The following is a 13,687-nucleotide window of genomic DNA, read 5'->3' on the forward strand; positions in this document are numbered from 1 at the left end:
TTGCAGCTATTTGGCTCTCTCACGTGCGCGTCTAGCGCGTAAGCTGACACTTAGTAGTACACAGTAATATACAGGCCGTTGCCACACATCGTCTTGCACGCCTCTTCAGCCTCCTCGACGAAGACAATGCCTATCACTCATATCACCTCGCTCTCCCAGCTTGACGGAATTCTGTCAAAAGCCTCGGATAAGCTTTCTGTGAGCGAAGTCTTAGTGCTCAGCGAAGGTTGAGTGTAGTATTCATTGCTCATTGAAGGTCATCGACTTCCATGCAGAATGGTATGTCCCTGCATGGATACCGCACTCTCTGAATTACTCAGGCTCTACAGGTGCGGGCCATGCCATATGATTGCACCAAAATATGAAGCGTTGTCGAAGCAATACAACCATGTCAACTTCTTGAAGTGCGACGTCGATGCCGCGAAGGATGTGGCTAGTCGGTATCGTGTAACTGCGATGTGAGTGGCAGCCTTGAGTTCTTGGAACGTTGGACACAGTGACCTACCTATTTGGTGCCAGGCCAACATTTGTGTTCCTGCGAGGAAGCACGAAGGTCGATCAGGTCAGAGGGGCAAATCCAGGGTACTGCTGAATCAGTCTCACATTTTTTGCGTGATCTCATTTGTGCCTCTGCAGTGCGTTGCAAGAAACACTGCATCGTCATGCGTCCGGATCGTCATCGGGTGCCTTCAGTGGCAAGGGCCAACGCTTGGGTGACACACCGTCGGCGCCGTCAGACCCGCAGCCACAAGCCGACGCGCCTGCGATATTCACTGCATTTGCTCAGCTTGACCCCAAGATCAAAGTCCTGGTATACCTCGTAGCTGGGTATCTATTCCTGTGGTATATAAGCTGAACTGCATGGAACACTATCGCCATCGGATCAAAGCTTGTGTGACTAGTTGCCGTGGCTTTGTTGCTACTACCTAAGTAGTTGTACTATGACTCTAAATAAAATTATGCAGTGGATTCAAAGTGGATTGTCATCTTCAGCACAGATACATCCAGTCGCTCTTTCATCGTCCGAGTTGGTGGTAAATTACGGTCACGTGCAGTGCGCGTTCTGGTGCCATTGTTGTCGAACTGCGAAGGGTGGCGCCGCGACGGCGTTGCGTCCTCGTCGTCCTTCACCTCACCTCACTGGCGACTGCCGCTCCCTCGCCCGTAAGCATACGTGGCGACAAAGCTCTTGCGCATTGGACGTGACGACCTATATGATACACGAGCCTTCATGACATCCAACGCGAAAGCGAACCCTCCATCGGCTACGAGCACTCTTGTCCCCGAGTCTTTTCTGGATGTACCTACTCAAAGATTATACGCGTTGAGCATTGGTGCCCTTTGCCAGGTAAGTCTTGCTCATCTTGTGGCTGGCCGAAGCAATGCGAAAAGCTATGGCTTTGTTCGAGCATATCACACACAGTTCTTAACTAACATAACGCTCTAGGCCATCAAAGCCTTCGACTTCCTGCGATACTTGGTCCTACCAGATGCTGCGAATGGGGCCTACGTCAAAAAATGGCTTACCTTCGACTTCCTCTTCTGCGTCTGTCTTGCACAACTCCGAATACCGCGTCTGAAGTATAGCAAGTCCGTCGTTGCTTTGCAGATACTGTTAATATGGATCCTCGATGGGCTCATGTTTGGTGGGATCACGGTGAATGTGGGAGGAACACGGTCTTGGACAGTTGTACCTTCGCTCGGCCTCGCCAGTACGTGTCCCTGGTTTGCGGCTGGCGTATGCACCTAACATGGCATTTCGCAGACCGAGCAGGCATTGCTTCGACGCCTCCTGGCTCCGGACTTTGGAGCATACTCCCTAGCTTTGGTCTTGGCTCTATCTCTGGCTCGAATGGAGGAAAGGATGCGCACCTCTTGGGTCAACATACCGTCAGGATGTCTCCCATCAGCACGGCGTACCTCAATCCCTACGGACAGACATTCTGTCTGGCATCATCCAGTCATAGCGTTCTCGTACCACTTCTTCTTAACAACACCTCCCCTCCGAGCGTGCGCTATTCACTTGTACCTTTGGGGTATGTCGAAGGGTCCGGAGCAAAAATCGAGCGAGTGGATCTGTCCGCAAAAGATCTGAAGGCTATCGAGAATGCCCGCCTGGAGGACCTCCAAATAGCACGAAGCTCGGCGACAAAACGCGAGGATGACGACTATGACGACTACGACGATGATGAAGACGAGCAAACTGGGACTGACTCGCCTACAAAACTGCAGAAGACACAAAGCATGACATATATTCGGATCAGCAAGCCCGGGACGGTGCGGCTCGACCGCGTCCTGGACTCCTCCAGCGAAGCTCGACTTGTCTATCCAGGCGAGGTTACCATTGTACCCTGTCCTCGAGCGGAGTTCGTACCGGACAATATCGCAGATACGCGGTGCGCTACACCTGGGATCACCGGGGGCGCTGGTGAAGAGCTCAACCTCCACATTGATGTCTATGGCGTTCCCCCGCTCAGCCTACGCTGGTACAAAGAAGTCGACGGAAGGAGAGAGTCATTCATGGTCGAGGGTATCGAGAGTTCGGGTCACGCACACCGTCGGTCAATTGACGAGAACCGCGCGCTGGAACGTGCACCAACGCAGCGACCTGCCGCAGAACTGCGTATCCCCTTGACGGTGTCTCTTGACGCCCTCGGCACGCATTCCTATGTATTAGAGGCTGTCACGGACGCCATAGGAAATGTCGTTCATGCAGGGTCGACGGCCTCTCCACCAGACTCCACTGTTCCAGGTGCTCTGCACAAACTAGGAGTCGTACCTGCCCACAACGCCTCACTTTCTCGCACGCGTCGCTCTGTTAGCGTTTTGCGCCGCCCCAGTGTCTTGTTCGAGGCTTGTAGCCCCGGCACCCCCGTTTCTTTGTTGATCGGCTCTGACTCCCCTCTCGTCATCTCCGCCAAGAATGCGGACTCGTTGGATGGTCCCTGGGACGTCAACGTACGCTATCAGCCACTTGAAGTCGAGGATAGTGGCAAGAAGGATGCTAAACGACACAAGCCGTGGACGAAGAATGTGCAATTGCCTCAAGGACGTCGCGATGTCACATTCCGTGTGAATGAACCCGGGGAGTATACATTGGTTGGGGTTAAAGGCAGGTATTGCGAAGGCGATATTCTGAGCCCGGACACGTGCAAGGTGGTAGAGAGGCCCTATCCGACCGCAGAGATCGAGTGGAAGAAGATTCACGAATGGCAAGTGCTGCTGGGTTCCTATGTTGCGCGTTGCTGACGAGTCGTAGTTCGGGAGATACGGGGGTGTCTGCATCCCTGGTCTTACATGGGACACCTCCCTTCCAGGTCTATTACCGTATGCAGCGCGACAAGGAGCCACCCAGGGAAATTTCCAAATCATTCACCAACTCCAGGGGCGAACTCACCATTCAACCAGAGCGCAGCGGTCACTATACCTTCACATTCCTGTACCTGAGCGACGCAAACTATAAGAAGGTTGACCTTAACGGGCCCAGCATCGACCAAGTAGTGCATCCACCTGCATACGCCGAGTTTTCGCACCGCGAGCCCATTGGCAGAGGAAAGAGAAAGATCAGCAGTTGCTCAGGCAGCACCGTCGACGTCGATATTGATCTTCGCGTAAGTCTGGTTTAGTCCCTTAGTCGAAAATAACTGAAGGACGTCCGTTGTATAGGGTACTGGGCCTTGGACCCTTGAAGCGCAAATCGTTGGTCCTAAAGGCTCCGAGGTAGTGCGAGTGCCAAACGTCTCCAACTCACGTCACACACTCAATCTTCCGATACCAAAAGCCGTCGATCGGGACGGTGGCTCCTTTGAGATTGACCTCGGTAAGTCGCAAGCATTTTCGAACATCGGGATTAAGTCAAATCCTGAAACTGCCATCACAGTTAGCGTTGAAGATTCGTACGGGTGCAAGCGTTCTCTATCTGTTCCTGGCATAGCCGTCAACGTTCGCCGGGTCAAGGTCTGTTGTCTTCGTTGGCGAGAAGTCCAGTTGCAGACACTAACCTATTACCATAGCCTACAGCCAAATTTTATGGCAAAGCAGAGGACCGCCATATTACGACTCTTGACAATGAGCAAGTGGCGCTCCCACTACGCTTGACTGGTGATGGGGTAAGCCGCTTACCGGACGCACAATTACAGCCACTCATTCAAGTTTGACAGCCATGGCGAGTGAAATACAGACACGTCGATTACCCAGGCAAAGTACTATCCGCCACGGTGTCATCGCCTAACGGGGAACTGCATGTCATGGAGAAAGGAGTGTATGAGTTGCTCGAGGTAAGGTCCAGCCGACCTGCACGATAACATCTGCTCATTTTATGTAGGTTTCCGATTCACAATGCCCGGGATCAGTGGTTCTGCGCGATTCTACATATAGCGTGGACCATGTTCCGCGCCCATCTGCGAAGTTATCCCCAGAGATCCAATCTACGTATGAGCCATACAACGGGTCACACATTCTCCCGCCAATCTGTGAAGGTGCTCACGATCATGTAGACCTTGATTTGACTGGTGCGCATCGCATACTCAGTTTCTTCTCCTTGACTTTTGATTGATAAATCGACAGGCCGGCCACCGTTCCAGATCATGTACAACGTTGCGAGGGACAACGACGCAGGGGGTACGAAGATTCTGGATCAGCCCACGTTCAGCAGCATCCAGCCGCGGACCAGTTTCCAACTTCATACCAGCGAAGCAGCCCGCATTTACTACGAAGTCAAACAGATCGGCGACGTAGCGTATCCGTTGGCTAAGAACAAGGACGCCGTCATACCACGCTCCGAACGCTTGCTCTTTGAGCAGCAGGTACTCACGCGCCCGTCCGCTCGCTTCCGTAGCCTTAGTCGCCTCTCGTACTGCTTGAATGATGTCCTGCTCCCGCAAGATCCCAGCATTCAGGATGGGGCAGTTATCTTGGAGGGCACCGCACCGTTCAAGGTCAAATTGGCCATCCGGAATGTGGCTACGAGTAATGTCCACCGGGAGGCTCTCGACGTCCATGAGAAGACGTGGAGGCTCAATGTCCCCAAATACACGTTCAACTCCATCGGACCACATCTTGTCACCATCGAGGGCGTCCAGGACGCGTCGCATTGCGAACAGGCGGTCCCAGATCCGTTGTATCGCTCGATTTACGTGGATGTCGCCGAGACGGCGGCGATCGTGCCGTTTGATAGGAGAGAAGACTTCTGTGTTGGCGATGTCACGCAGTTCCAGCTCGAGGGCATTCCACCGTGGACTATTGGGTACGTTGCATCAATTCTTCCCCGTCTATACTCCGTGTTTATTCCCCGCATAGCTACCGCGTCAACGGCAAGTCCTACACGCAAGAAGCCAAGATCTCTCCTTTCTCGATCGCGCAGCAGCAGCCGGGAGAATTCAACATCACGTCCATCGCACACCAGCAGAAGATGTGCAAGACCGCGGTGACAGACCTACGCTACACCGTGCATTCCCTTCCTGCCGCACGCGTCGGCCACGGCAAGAGGATTGTGCAGGACATACACGAGGGCGACCAGGCGGAGATCATCTTCACGCTCATCGGGGAACCTCCATTCACGTTCACCTACCAGCGGGCAGAGCTCACCAGCAAGAAAGGTCAGCAGGGCAAGGTGCTCGAGACTCATACGGTATCGGGCGTGACGACAAAGGAGTATTCGGTCTTCTCAGCACTCGAAGGTCAGTACCAGTAGATGTCTCTGAAATTCACGAGTCTGACGGATCGTCTATGCATTAGGTACATGGACTGTCACATTCATCGCGGATCGGTACTGCAGGTATCCGCCAATGCAACCGGACGGTGCGGATAAGTCAAGATAGGCTGTGATGGTAAAAGTATCTATGTATATAATGGTGTCAGACGTGCACCCTCTCTGTTTGTAGCTCTAAGTATAATATCCCCGGGGTTCTGCAATTCAGTCGATCGCCTTGCGGTTCGTGTCAAGCTCGATTCAGTGCGCGACGTTGCTCACTAACCTTCTGTTGGTGGGCACAAAAGCGATGTACGCGATCAATAACGAGCCCGGAACGAAGACCCATCGCTAGACTGTATGAGACAGATTGGCATTGGCTTCCCATTTTCACGCTACACATACACCCATGAAACGACTTATACCGGAGCGGATGCAATGTAGAACCACTTCGAGACTGACCGCGACCGGTGACATTAAAACCGACGTAGCAGACATAGACGACGGCAGACTCACTGGAAGGGTCGATGGGCGCCGGAGGCTTCCTCGAGTCCGGAGGGATGCTGCTGTGCGAGGGGTCATCCTTGGTGACGTGGCCGGGCGAGTTCGGAGCGGTCAGGTTGCGGCTGTAAGGGCCCGCGTTAGCCTCAATACAGCAATAGCATAGGGGAAGGCACACATCGATAGATCGTACGAGGCAGTCTTCGCGGGGGCCTCGCCGCTGATGAGACGACGCCATGCCTCATGGCACTCGTGAATAATCTCCGTTGCGTACTTCTTGTTCTTAGCCTCGCCAGAGAAAGCGAACTGGTTCTCGGGCTTGCCGTCGGGGATCTTGTAGATCCTACGAAATGAAGTCGTCATGAATGCCGGGGACCGAGGTAAACCCGTGCGAGCAATACGTACCGGAACCACTCGTTCGTCGCACGAACGAGGCCGGGCAAGTGTCTCTCGACGTCCTCAATGTCGTTGAGCTTGGACGCAAGGGGGTCGTTGACGTCGACGACGAGAACCTTCCAGTCGGTCTCGCCCTCGTCGAGAAGTGCCATGATACCGAGAACCTTGACCTGCTTGATCTGGCCGACGTAACCAACCTGCTCACCAATCTCGCAGACATCGAGCGGGTCGTTGTCACCGTTAGCCTTGGTCTCGGCGTGGGTCTGGGACGGATCCTCCCAGGTCTACACAACGGCATGTCTATGTTGGGGCGTACTGGCGACCAAACGAGCTGTCTGACGCACCTGGGGGAAAGCACCGTAGTTCCAGATGTAGCCGTGGTGGGGGAAGCAGTTGCGCACGAAGCGCAGACGACCCTTCTTGATGTCCTGTTTGATGGGGTTGAACGGCTCCTCCTTGGAGATCTCCATCTTGGCGTTGGTCCAGCGGGGGACCTCGACGACCATGTTCAGGATGCCATTGTTGCGATCTGCGAACAAGGGAATGTCGTGCCAGGAAGAGACGGGGCTGCCGTTCTGCTCAAGGAACACACGGTGCTCTGTCCGCCGTATGATCAGCCGGCCATCTCGACGCGTAGAAACTGCATTGGACTCACCGAGAGTGTTGGGGGCGCCGATGAGGCGGGGGGTGTATTCTGTGAGCAAGGCATGGTGAGCAGGAGCCTGGACGCGAGCGGGATGCAAGACGTACGGGAGGCCATGGTGGTGGTAGAGGAGAAGAGGCGGGCGTGGTGTGACAGGCGTCGAAGAGCGGCCGCGGTGGACATGCACCCGTTGTGGTGTTTATAGCCAAGTTCTCAAATCGATATCCCCCTTACACCCGTATCGCGATCGCTTCGCCTTGATACGATCTCATCACGACACCCTCACGAGTCACCAGCAGTCTTCCCCAGACTATCTCATCGTCGGACTACTGTACACTACGTACATCTTACACGAACGACGAGCATCACACTACGAACCGCGCCAGGTGGGGAAACCATCACATCTCCGAACCAGCACACATCCTCACAACCACCACCCGCTCGCGAGCTACGCGAGCCCGCCTTGCTTCAATATCTCCTCCGTCTCGCTCGCAGGTATTCTTACGTTCCGTGTCGGCTTCGAGAAGCCGCCGTTGAAATCCAGGCGCAAAAGCAGGCGTTCTACGTGCCGACGGACCTCTTCATCCCCTGCAAGGCGTTTGCCGCGTTTCGGACGGAGGAAGGTACGGAAACTCGAGGCATTCGCCATGCTCGCGTTCTGAGTCATCGACTTCGATGCATCCGTGACCGCGGAGAGAGGTTGCTGTGTTGTCGAGAGTGACAATTGCTCATAAAATGAACTCAAGAGTGAATGTAGCGTCTACCCAAGACGTCAGGGGCTCGCTCTCTTGCAATGCGGTTAAGGAGCATACCTCATTGATCTCAGCCACGATGGTCCGCCGTTCCTTGACCATTTTACCCACTCTATCGCCGCCCGCAAGGCTTCCTTCAAAGAGAAGAGCCGGAAGAATATCTCCTCCCCATCTCTCGACTTGCGCAACGAACCGTTCGCAGATCTCCAGGATTAATCGAATGATCGCCGTCAAGGCAGGATTTGACAGCAGGCTACCAGTGAGAAGGCGCTCGAGGTAAGTGGTGTGGATGTTACGCAGGGTGGTGAAGTCCAGCTGGGACGGCGCAGAAGTGGGGGGATGGGAAGCCCCGCTTGAGGACGCAGGGATGGTTGATGAGGAATGAGAGGTCCCAAAGGGCGGGTCGGCATCTGTGTCGGTTGGTGCAGGCCGTGTACCGGTCGGCTGCCTGACAATTCCCGACGTCTTCTCCAAGAGTAACCCCTTCAGTCTCCTGAACTCGACGTCTACAACGTCCGTCATGACATAGCCCAGGAGGGTGTCGAGGAACCAGCTCATCTCTCGCACTACACCCCACCCGAAACGCAAGAGTTCCTTTCGGACTTCGAGATCCTCGGCCGTACCACCTTCTCCTAGGCCTGTCCATCGGCGACGTGCACGCTGGGCGTTCGATAGGGATGTCCAGCAGGTATGGATGCGCGTGTGGGTCTTGCGAAGCGCAGATAGGTAGGCAAACAGGGCGCCGTAGATCTGGAGATCCGACGAATGCAGGAAGAGATCCAGGGGCCAAGCAACACTGTATGTCAGAACGAGAGGCGTGCCAAGGAGCAGGTCATCGAAGCTGGTCGCTTCGACTGTCGAAAGTGACGCTGATAGGTCCTTGGCGGGGCCCGTGGCAAGCGAAGGTAGTAGTGGGCGTAAGGGTCCTGATGGGAGGCGGAAGCGGAGATGAGAGAGCGACGGATCCTGTTGTGCTGTTGTACCCAGTGACGCACGAAGAAGGGCAAGATGCAGATCTTGCTCCCTGATCATGGTTGTGGGTCCTGAGCGGCCTGTGAGACGCGAGATCTTCAAGCGTTCAACCTCACGAATGAGTGATAGCGCGAACTCCCCGTTCCGGAGCAAGAAGTAGTTAGCACTAGGGCATATTTTCAGCATGAGCACGAAGGAGGCCCAAAGATAATCCAGCCTACTTACAGCGACTCAACAGCAACATCAACGTCTTTCTGCGTGAGGACGTTGAGCCATAACCACTCGCTAACGGTCGTCCTGATGTCAGCGATCACACGGTCGAAGGCATACTGTTCTTGGGGCAATACACCCTCCAACAACTTGCTGTGCTCCATGGCTAGCTCTCGCGGAAATTGACGTTCCCATTTTGCGGCTTTGACTGTACCGATCGCCCGACCGACGTAAGCTATGGACTCTCGTGACTGAGAAGACAGACAAGATGGTACTGCGCCTTCCAGTAACGTATAGTCTTTGTCGGTTAGTGGGTCTTTTTCCGTTACTGTGCCATGTATCAAGAACGCTTGGAGCCGCGCCATCCAGACCCGCTGCACCGCTTCGCATAGACGAGCCAGGATACATGCGATCCGGTGAATTCCAGTATGTGACCGCTTCTGGAGGAGATCGATCAAAGGCCCAGGATGCCAATTTGTTTGTGTCTGCAACTCTTCGAAGAGGGTCTCCAGGGCGGCGAGAGGTGCGTCCCACTCGGCGAATGTGGCTCGGATGGAAGACAGAGGTACGAACGACCCGGTGGCAACGAGACCAGGATCCCGCTTCAATACCTTGGCTTCTGTTTCGACGACTAAGTTCTCATAGTCATCTTTGAGAATTTCGTTCAGTGTCGCGCATAGCGCAGAGATATAGCGTGACTGTGAACGAGAGAGCGCAGAGCATGCCACCTTGATCTTTCGGTATCGAACCGCGATCTGGCCCAAAGATTCCAGACATTGCTGTTCTCCAGGGTGTAACAGGGGAGAGAATGCTGGGTGGACGTTGTGGTCCGTCGGAAATAGCGAGGAAGAGTGCCCGGCCAGCACCAGGAGAACTTCTGCTATCATGGATCACCTTGTCTCGTCAACTGATGGTGGACGTTCAGCAGACATCAGGTGCTCACCACTGCCTGCTTAAGGACTATAGTGATAGACAGCCGAGCGACTGGACGCGAGGTACTTAGGGCTGCCGGTGGACGTTGGGCGGATGAGGGAGTCGGACGCGTCGAGTCGCGTCGCCTAGTCCCCGTGATCAGATCCGAGGGAGGCCCGCGCGGCGCGCGCTCGTTTGTCGGCCTCAGCACGGCCTGCAACGAACGCCGGACCACCTACTGCTGATGACCATCTCCCCTACGTGCACGCCGTTCACGGGCGACCATGTCTAGTATACACGACGAACACTCTGACGAGGAGGACGTGGTTCGCGATGAGAGGTACTTTGGGAGACCGGTCAAGAGCCCATTCGATGATGCGTTCTCCGACGAGGACGAGGACGACCGGAACGAAGTGCCCGAGTTCTCACCCGCGGCGATTCGTGCAGAGCTGGCAAAGTCATACAACATTCAAGACCGACTCACGCAGGACGAGGTGGCAGACTTTGCCGTGAAGGTTGGCTTCCCAGTCGACCCGTACTTGTCGCCGCAGCCTGTGGAGGCGGAGGAGGCCGAACCCGAGCAGTCGCTCTCGGCACCCCCAGCCATGCAACGATCGCATTCCTCTTCATCGGACAGACCATCTGCACCGTCCCACGCGAGTTCGTTCTACGAAGTTCAGCTCAGCAGCCCTACCTCTGCACTGGACTTGCAAGACTCGTCCCCTTCTCCCGAACCTACGCCAGTCTCGCCTCCCGAACCCTCTGAGGAGCCTCGCTCAGCAGAATATCACTCTGTCCATATAGATGCCTCGGAGTCACAGGCTGAGTGACGGAAGTACATCCCGAGTCTGTCGGTCGCACGAATGGCTTGGTTGCGCCTGCCCGCAGCGCGTCTGGAGAAGACGTGCGTCCTCGAAGCGCTTCACCCCGTCGGACCCGCCTCGTTCCGCGCCCAACATGACGTCTTCCTCCGTCTCCCATCTCCCATCGTCGTCTTCAGAGCGAACAACCTCATCGCGCACGTCCATCTCGCATGTTGCGCCTCTTCCTGCGGCTTCGGCCTTTCGGAGCAGAAGGCGAAGTCCATGGGGCCTAGCATCCTAGACAGGGTGTCAGCAAGACGCGACCTACCTTCCTTCCTCCGAAGCCTCGCGCGAGGATAGGAAACACATGGCGGATTGGGAACAGATGATGAAGCACAGTCGGGCAGCCGGTGAGTCGAGCGAGTCTGCCGCTCCGCGCCGTATTTGAGGATTTTATTGGCTCAGCCTTTTTACTATCTTGCCCATGTACTGATTGACAGAGAGAAGAGACGCAAAGCATTGCAAAGAGACGATACACGTACGAGAAAAGAAGATCGAGGAGTCTATTGGTCGTTGGGAACGCGAGATCGTCCCAGACTGGACTGTCGTGCACAAAAACCTGAGTTACGGAAGCTCTGGTGGGCAGGTGTACCGACCAAGTTAAGGGCGACCATGTGGCAGAACGCCGTCGGCAACTCTCTTGTACTGAGCAAAGGTAATGCACTTGTACGAATACAGTCATTCGAGATGAACGAAGCTGATCATTGGCAGATGCATACAAGACGTGCCTAGCACGGGCGAAGCGAGCTCTCAATCACGCGTCTTTCCCCACGACGGTTCTTGGTCTATCGAGGAAGACATCAAACCACGTTGCCCTCCCTTCATTATTTGCACCTGGTGTTGGCCCGATGTATGAAGACCTGAAGGACATGTTATGTGCCTGGGTTGTGTCTCGGTCGGACGAAGGGCTAGGATATATGCCCGGAATAGCCAAAATGCTGCGATGGTCTTGCTCAACATGGCCCCAGCCCAAGGCTTTGTCGTGATGCGAACTTACTCGAGCGACACTGTATGCGCCTTTCTATGGCGGGCTTACGTCCAAGGATGATGTGAGTATCCTCTCGCTCAGTCGTAATTTGTCTTGACGTCATACAGGTTGAGGCGTATTATAGGTGACTGAGAGCCGGTTACTTGTAGTCTTGTCATCGTCTGATCGGTCTGTTAGAATCTTTGACACACTGTGGCGGATGGAATGCCGAAGAGTAAGTCGGCCAATAACGCTTGCCACCTTTGCTAAACTCAACGCCGCATATCTCAGTCTATTTCAACTTTAAGCAGCACCAGGTCTCGCCAGCAGCCTATTTGCCTGACTGGCTAGTCCCACTCTTTCTCGATCATCTTCCGTTCGAGGCATGTGCGCGATTATGGGACATCCTCCTTCTAGAGGGCGATTCCTTCTTATTTCGTGCATCATTGGCAATTCTAGCTGTACTGGAACCACGCCTCTTCTTTCCTGATCGCCGCGAACTGTTGGAACTACTAAAGTACGTAATGTGAACATAACTTTGTGTCTTTCTTGTCTAATTCATGACTGATTCACAGGGGAGAGACAAACCGGCTCTCGAAGTCGCGAAGCGAGAGGTCGACCGTTAAATGGTGCCAAGTACGAAATCTACAACGTAGATGAGGAGACGTTGTGGGAGCGCCTTGACAGCATGGACGAGTGTGGCGGGAAAGTACATGGACCAGACTCATACAGAGGGAACTGCCGGACTTGTAGAGTGTAGCGAGGAATGTGAAGGCAAAGTTGTAGTGAGTACTCATCGGTGGTTTCGTCGTAATCTTATTTCTATTCGATCATTCCCCCAACTGAGGACCAGTGAAGTGGCGACACATCCAGGTCCGAGCTCGATTTCATTGTATTATGATGACCTCATAATCTCGTTGGTTCCGAAGGCGTCCGATGACAATCCATACAAACAAGGAACGCGCGCATGAGCGTGGCAGATACCAGACCGAGCGAACGCGTTCCAGCCATGAATCCATGGTCACGTGGGCGCGACTGGGTCGTTCAAGAGCGGTCTCCCCAAACCCCTATGTCGTCCAGACCATCTATCATGCCATAGCAGCTCTGCGCGGTGTAGCATGAAACGTGATCCCTGTCATCGCCTACAATCCAGAATGAGCTCGACGAGTCCTCGCTTTCCGGTTTTGCTCGACGATGGCTGTCGGACCCGTTGGCTGCCGTGTCGATACCGCCGAGGACTCGTATAAAAGCAAATAATATCTGGGCTGCTCTACACTCACCCAGAGTTCAAAGCGTCGCACTAGCACTCGCCCTCAGTTCATCCTTGCACCACTTCTTGACACCTACCGCTACATCGTGTCAGTGGCCCAGATGATGAGCCTTATTGCCAACCGTGCCCCCGTACGTGTTCCTCATTCCACTATGTGCTATGGGTTCCTCTGATGTTAGTCTGTGCCTCAGTCATTGATCCTTTTTGGCGGGATCCAAACCGTTATGTGGACGTGGGTCTGGAGCCAACAGGAGACATCGAGGTCAGTCACCTCAACAGTCACCACGAAGCCCCGATATACTCACCGTCGTTATTCCAGACTTATCTCCGGGCCCCTCCACTCTGCTATCCCGAAGGGATATGTCGGACAAGCTCGCTTCCAGCGCCATGCTCGCGGAACCTATGCGTACGCATAGACTCGACCTGCGATCGTCCCTTCGAATTGGAGCATCCACTATCTCCTACGCGACACTATAATTTATCTTAGCATAGGAGAGAGTCATTGTAACTCG

General features: G+C 54.5%; 7 protein-coding genes across 7 annotated transcripts; 5 read left to right on the forward strand and 2 right to left on the reverse strand.

The window, feature by feature from the left end:
• Positions 1-82: 82 nt before the first annotated feature.
• Positions 83-951, forward strand: B0H18DRAFT_970228 (thioredoxin-domain-containing protein). The gene is made up of 5 exons (XM_048043688.1): positions 83-198; positions 257-279; positions 330-458; positions 520-582; positions 637-951. Exons 1-5 carry the CDS (start codon positions 127-129, stop codon positions 854-856), a joined length of 507 nt encoding a protein of 168 aa, XP_047900455.1. The 5' UTR covers positions 83-126; the 3' UTR covers positions 857-951.
• Positions 952-1,115: 164 nt separating this feature from the next.
• B0H18DRAFT_970234 (uncharacterized protein) lies at positions 1,116-5,909 on the forward strand. The gene is made up of 12 exons (XM_048043689.1): positions 1,116-1,348; positions 1,448-1,712; positions 1,766-3,212; positions 3,260-3,611; positions 3,667-3,820; positions 3,881-3,957; positions 4,014-4,109; positions 4,161-4,277; positions 4,325-4,511; positions 4,567-5,245; positions 5,299-5,678; positions 5,737-5,909. Exons 1-12 carry the CDS (start codon positions 1,232-1,234, stop codon positions 5,817-5,819), a joined length of 3,954 nt encoding a protein of 1,317 aa, XP_047900456.1. The 5' UTR covers positions 1,116-1,231; the 3' UTR covers positions 5,820-5,909.
• B0H18DRAFT_970238 (inorganic pyrophosphatase) lies at positions 5,735-7,502 on the reverse strand. Its single transcript, XM_048043690.1, is given in 8 exon segments — positions 5,735-6,146; positions 6,206-6,315; positions 6,369-6,533; positions 6,596-6,870; positions 6,931-7,184; positions 7,242-7,280; positions 7,326-7,327; positions 7,339-7,502. 8 exon segments carry the CDS (start codon positions 7,410-7,412, stop codon positions 6,109-6,111), a joined length of 957 nt encoding a protein of 318 aa, XP_047900457.1. The 5' UTR covers positions 7,413-7,502; the 3' UTR covers positions 5,735-6,108.
• A 175-nt stretch (positions 7,503-7,677) lies between these two features.
• B0H18DRAFT_867159 (gamma-tubulin ring complex protein) lies at positions 7,678-10,050 on the reverse strand (the record flags this gene model as incomplete). The annotated part of the gene is made up of 3 exons (XM_048039840.1): positions 7,678-7,989; positions 8,042-9,119; positions 9,179-10,050. The coding sequence occupies 3 exons, from the start codon at positions 10,048-10,050 to the stop codon at positions 7,678-7,680; spliced, it is 2,262 nt and encodes a 753-aa protein (XP_047900458.1).
• Positions 10,051-10,359: 309 nt separating this feature from the next.
• On the forward strand, positions 10,360-10,905 carry B0H18DRAFT_950250 (uncharacterized protein; the record flags this gene model as incomplete). The annotated part of the gene is made up of 1 exon (XM_048041947.1): positions 10,360-10,905. The coding sequence occupies one exon, from the start codon at positions 10,360-10,362 to the stop codon at positions 10,903-10,905; it is 546 nt and encodes a 181-aa protein (XP_047900459.1).
• Positions 10,906-11,647: 742 nt separating this feature from the next.
• Positions 11,648-12,855, forward strand: B0H18DRAFT_970270 (uncharacterized protein). Its single transcript, XM_048043692.1, has 6 exons — positions 11,648-11,884; positions 11,907-11,947; positions 12,197-12,422; positions 12,488-12,601; positions 12,628-12,690; positions 12,751-12,855. Exons 1-5 carry the CDS (start codon positions 11,787-11,789, stop codon positions 12,656-12,658), a joined length of 510 nt encoding a protein of 169 aa, XP_047900460.1. The 5' UTR covers positions 11,648-11,786; the 3' UTR covers positions 12,659-12,690; positions 12,751-12,855.
• Positions 12,856-13,099: 244 nt separating this feature from the next.
• B0H18DRAFT_1113218 (uncharacterized protein) lies at positions 13,100-13,591 on the forward strand (the record flags this gene model as incomplete). The annotated part of the gene is made up of 4 exons (XM_048032915.1): positions 13,100-13,146; positions 13,210-13,306; positions 13,367-13,437; positions 13,495-13,591. 4 exons carry the CDS (start codon positions 13,100-13,102, stop codon positions 13,589-13,591), a joined length of 312 nt encoding a protein of 103 aa, XP_047900461.1.
• Positions 13,592-13,687: the final 96 nt, after the last annotated feature.

Source organism: Fomitopsis serialis (genome assembly GCF_022376445.1).
Source record: "Fomitopsis serialis strain Sig1Antser10 chromosome Unknown B0H18scaffold_2, whole genome shotgun sequence".
NCBI classification, from domain to species: Eukaryota; Fungi; Basidiomycota; class Agaricomycetes; order Polyporales; family Fomitopsidaceae; genus Fomitopsis; species Fomitopsis serialis.

Excerpts from the sequence above, each read along its gene's own strand:
- B0H18DRAFT_970234 (XM_048043689.1), top strand. The coding sequence starts at position 1,232 with ATGACATCCAACGCGAAAGCGAACCCTCCATCGGCTACGAGCACTCTT. Across the intron at positions 3,213-3,259 it reads TGGAAGAAGATTCACGAATG|TTCGGGAGATACGGGGGTGT; the intron begins GCAAGTGCTGCT and ends GACGAGTCGTAG. Across the intron at positions 3,958-4,013 it reads TCAACGTTCGCCGGGTCAAG|CCTACAGCCAAATTTTATGG; the intron begins GTCTGTTGTCTT and ends CTATTACCATAG.
- B0H18DRAFT_970238 (XM_048043690.1), bottom strand. The coding sequence starts at position 7,412 with ATGTCCACCGCGGCCGCTCTTCGACGCCTGTCACACCACGCCCGCCTC. Across the intron at positions 7,185-7,241 it reads CGGCGCCCCCAACACTCTCG|AGCACCGTGTGTTCCTTGAG; the intron begins GTGAGTCCAATG and ends TACGGCGGACAG. Across the intron at positions 6,871-6,930 it reads ACTACGGTGCTTTCCCCCAG|ACCTGGGAGGATCCGTCCCA; the intron begins GTGCGTCAGACA and ends GCCGTTGTGTAG.
- B0H18DRAFT_970228 (XM_048043688.1), top strand. The coding sequence starts at position 127 with ATGCCTATCACTCATATCACCTCGCTCTCCCAGCTTGACGGAATTCTG. Across the intron at positions 459-519 it reads CGGTATCGTGTAACTGCGAT|GCCAACATTTGTGTTCCTGC; the intron begins GTGAGTGGCAGC and ends ATTTGGTGCCAG. Across the intron at positions 583-636 it reads GTCAGAGGGGCAAATCCAGG|TGCGTTGCAAGAAACACTGC; the intron begins GTACTGCTGAAT and ends GTGCCTCTGCAG.
- B0H18DRAFT_970270 (XM_048043692.1), top strand. The coding sequence starts at position 11,787 with ATGTATGAAGACCTGAAGGACATGTTATGTGCCTGGGTTGTGTCTCGG. Across the intron at positions 11,948-12,196 it reads GAACTTACTCGAGCGACACT|TCTATTTCAACTTTAAGCAG; the intron begins GTATGCGCCTTT and ends CGCATATCTCAG. Across the intron at positions 12,602-12,627 it reads CGCCTTGACAGCATGGACGA|ACTCATACAGAGGGAACTGC; the intron begins GTGTGGCGGGAA and ends TACATGGACCAG.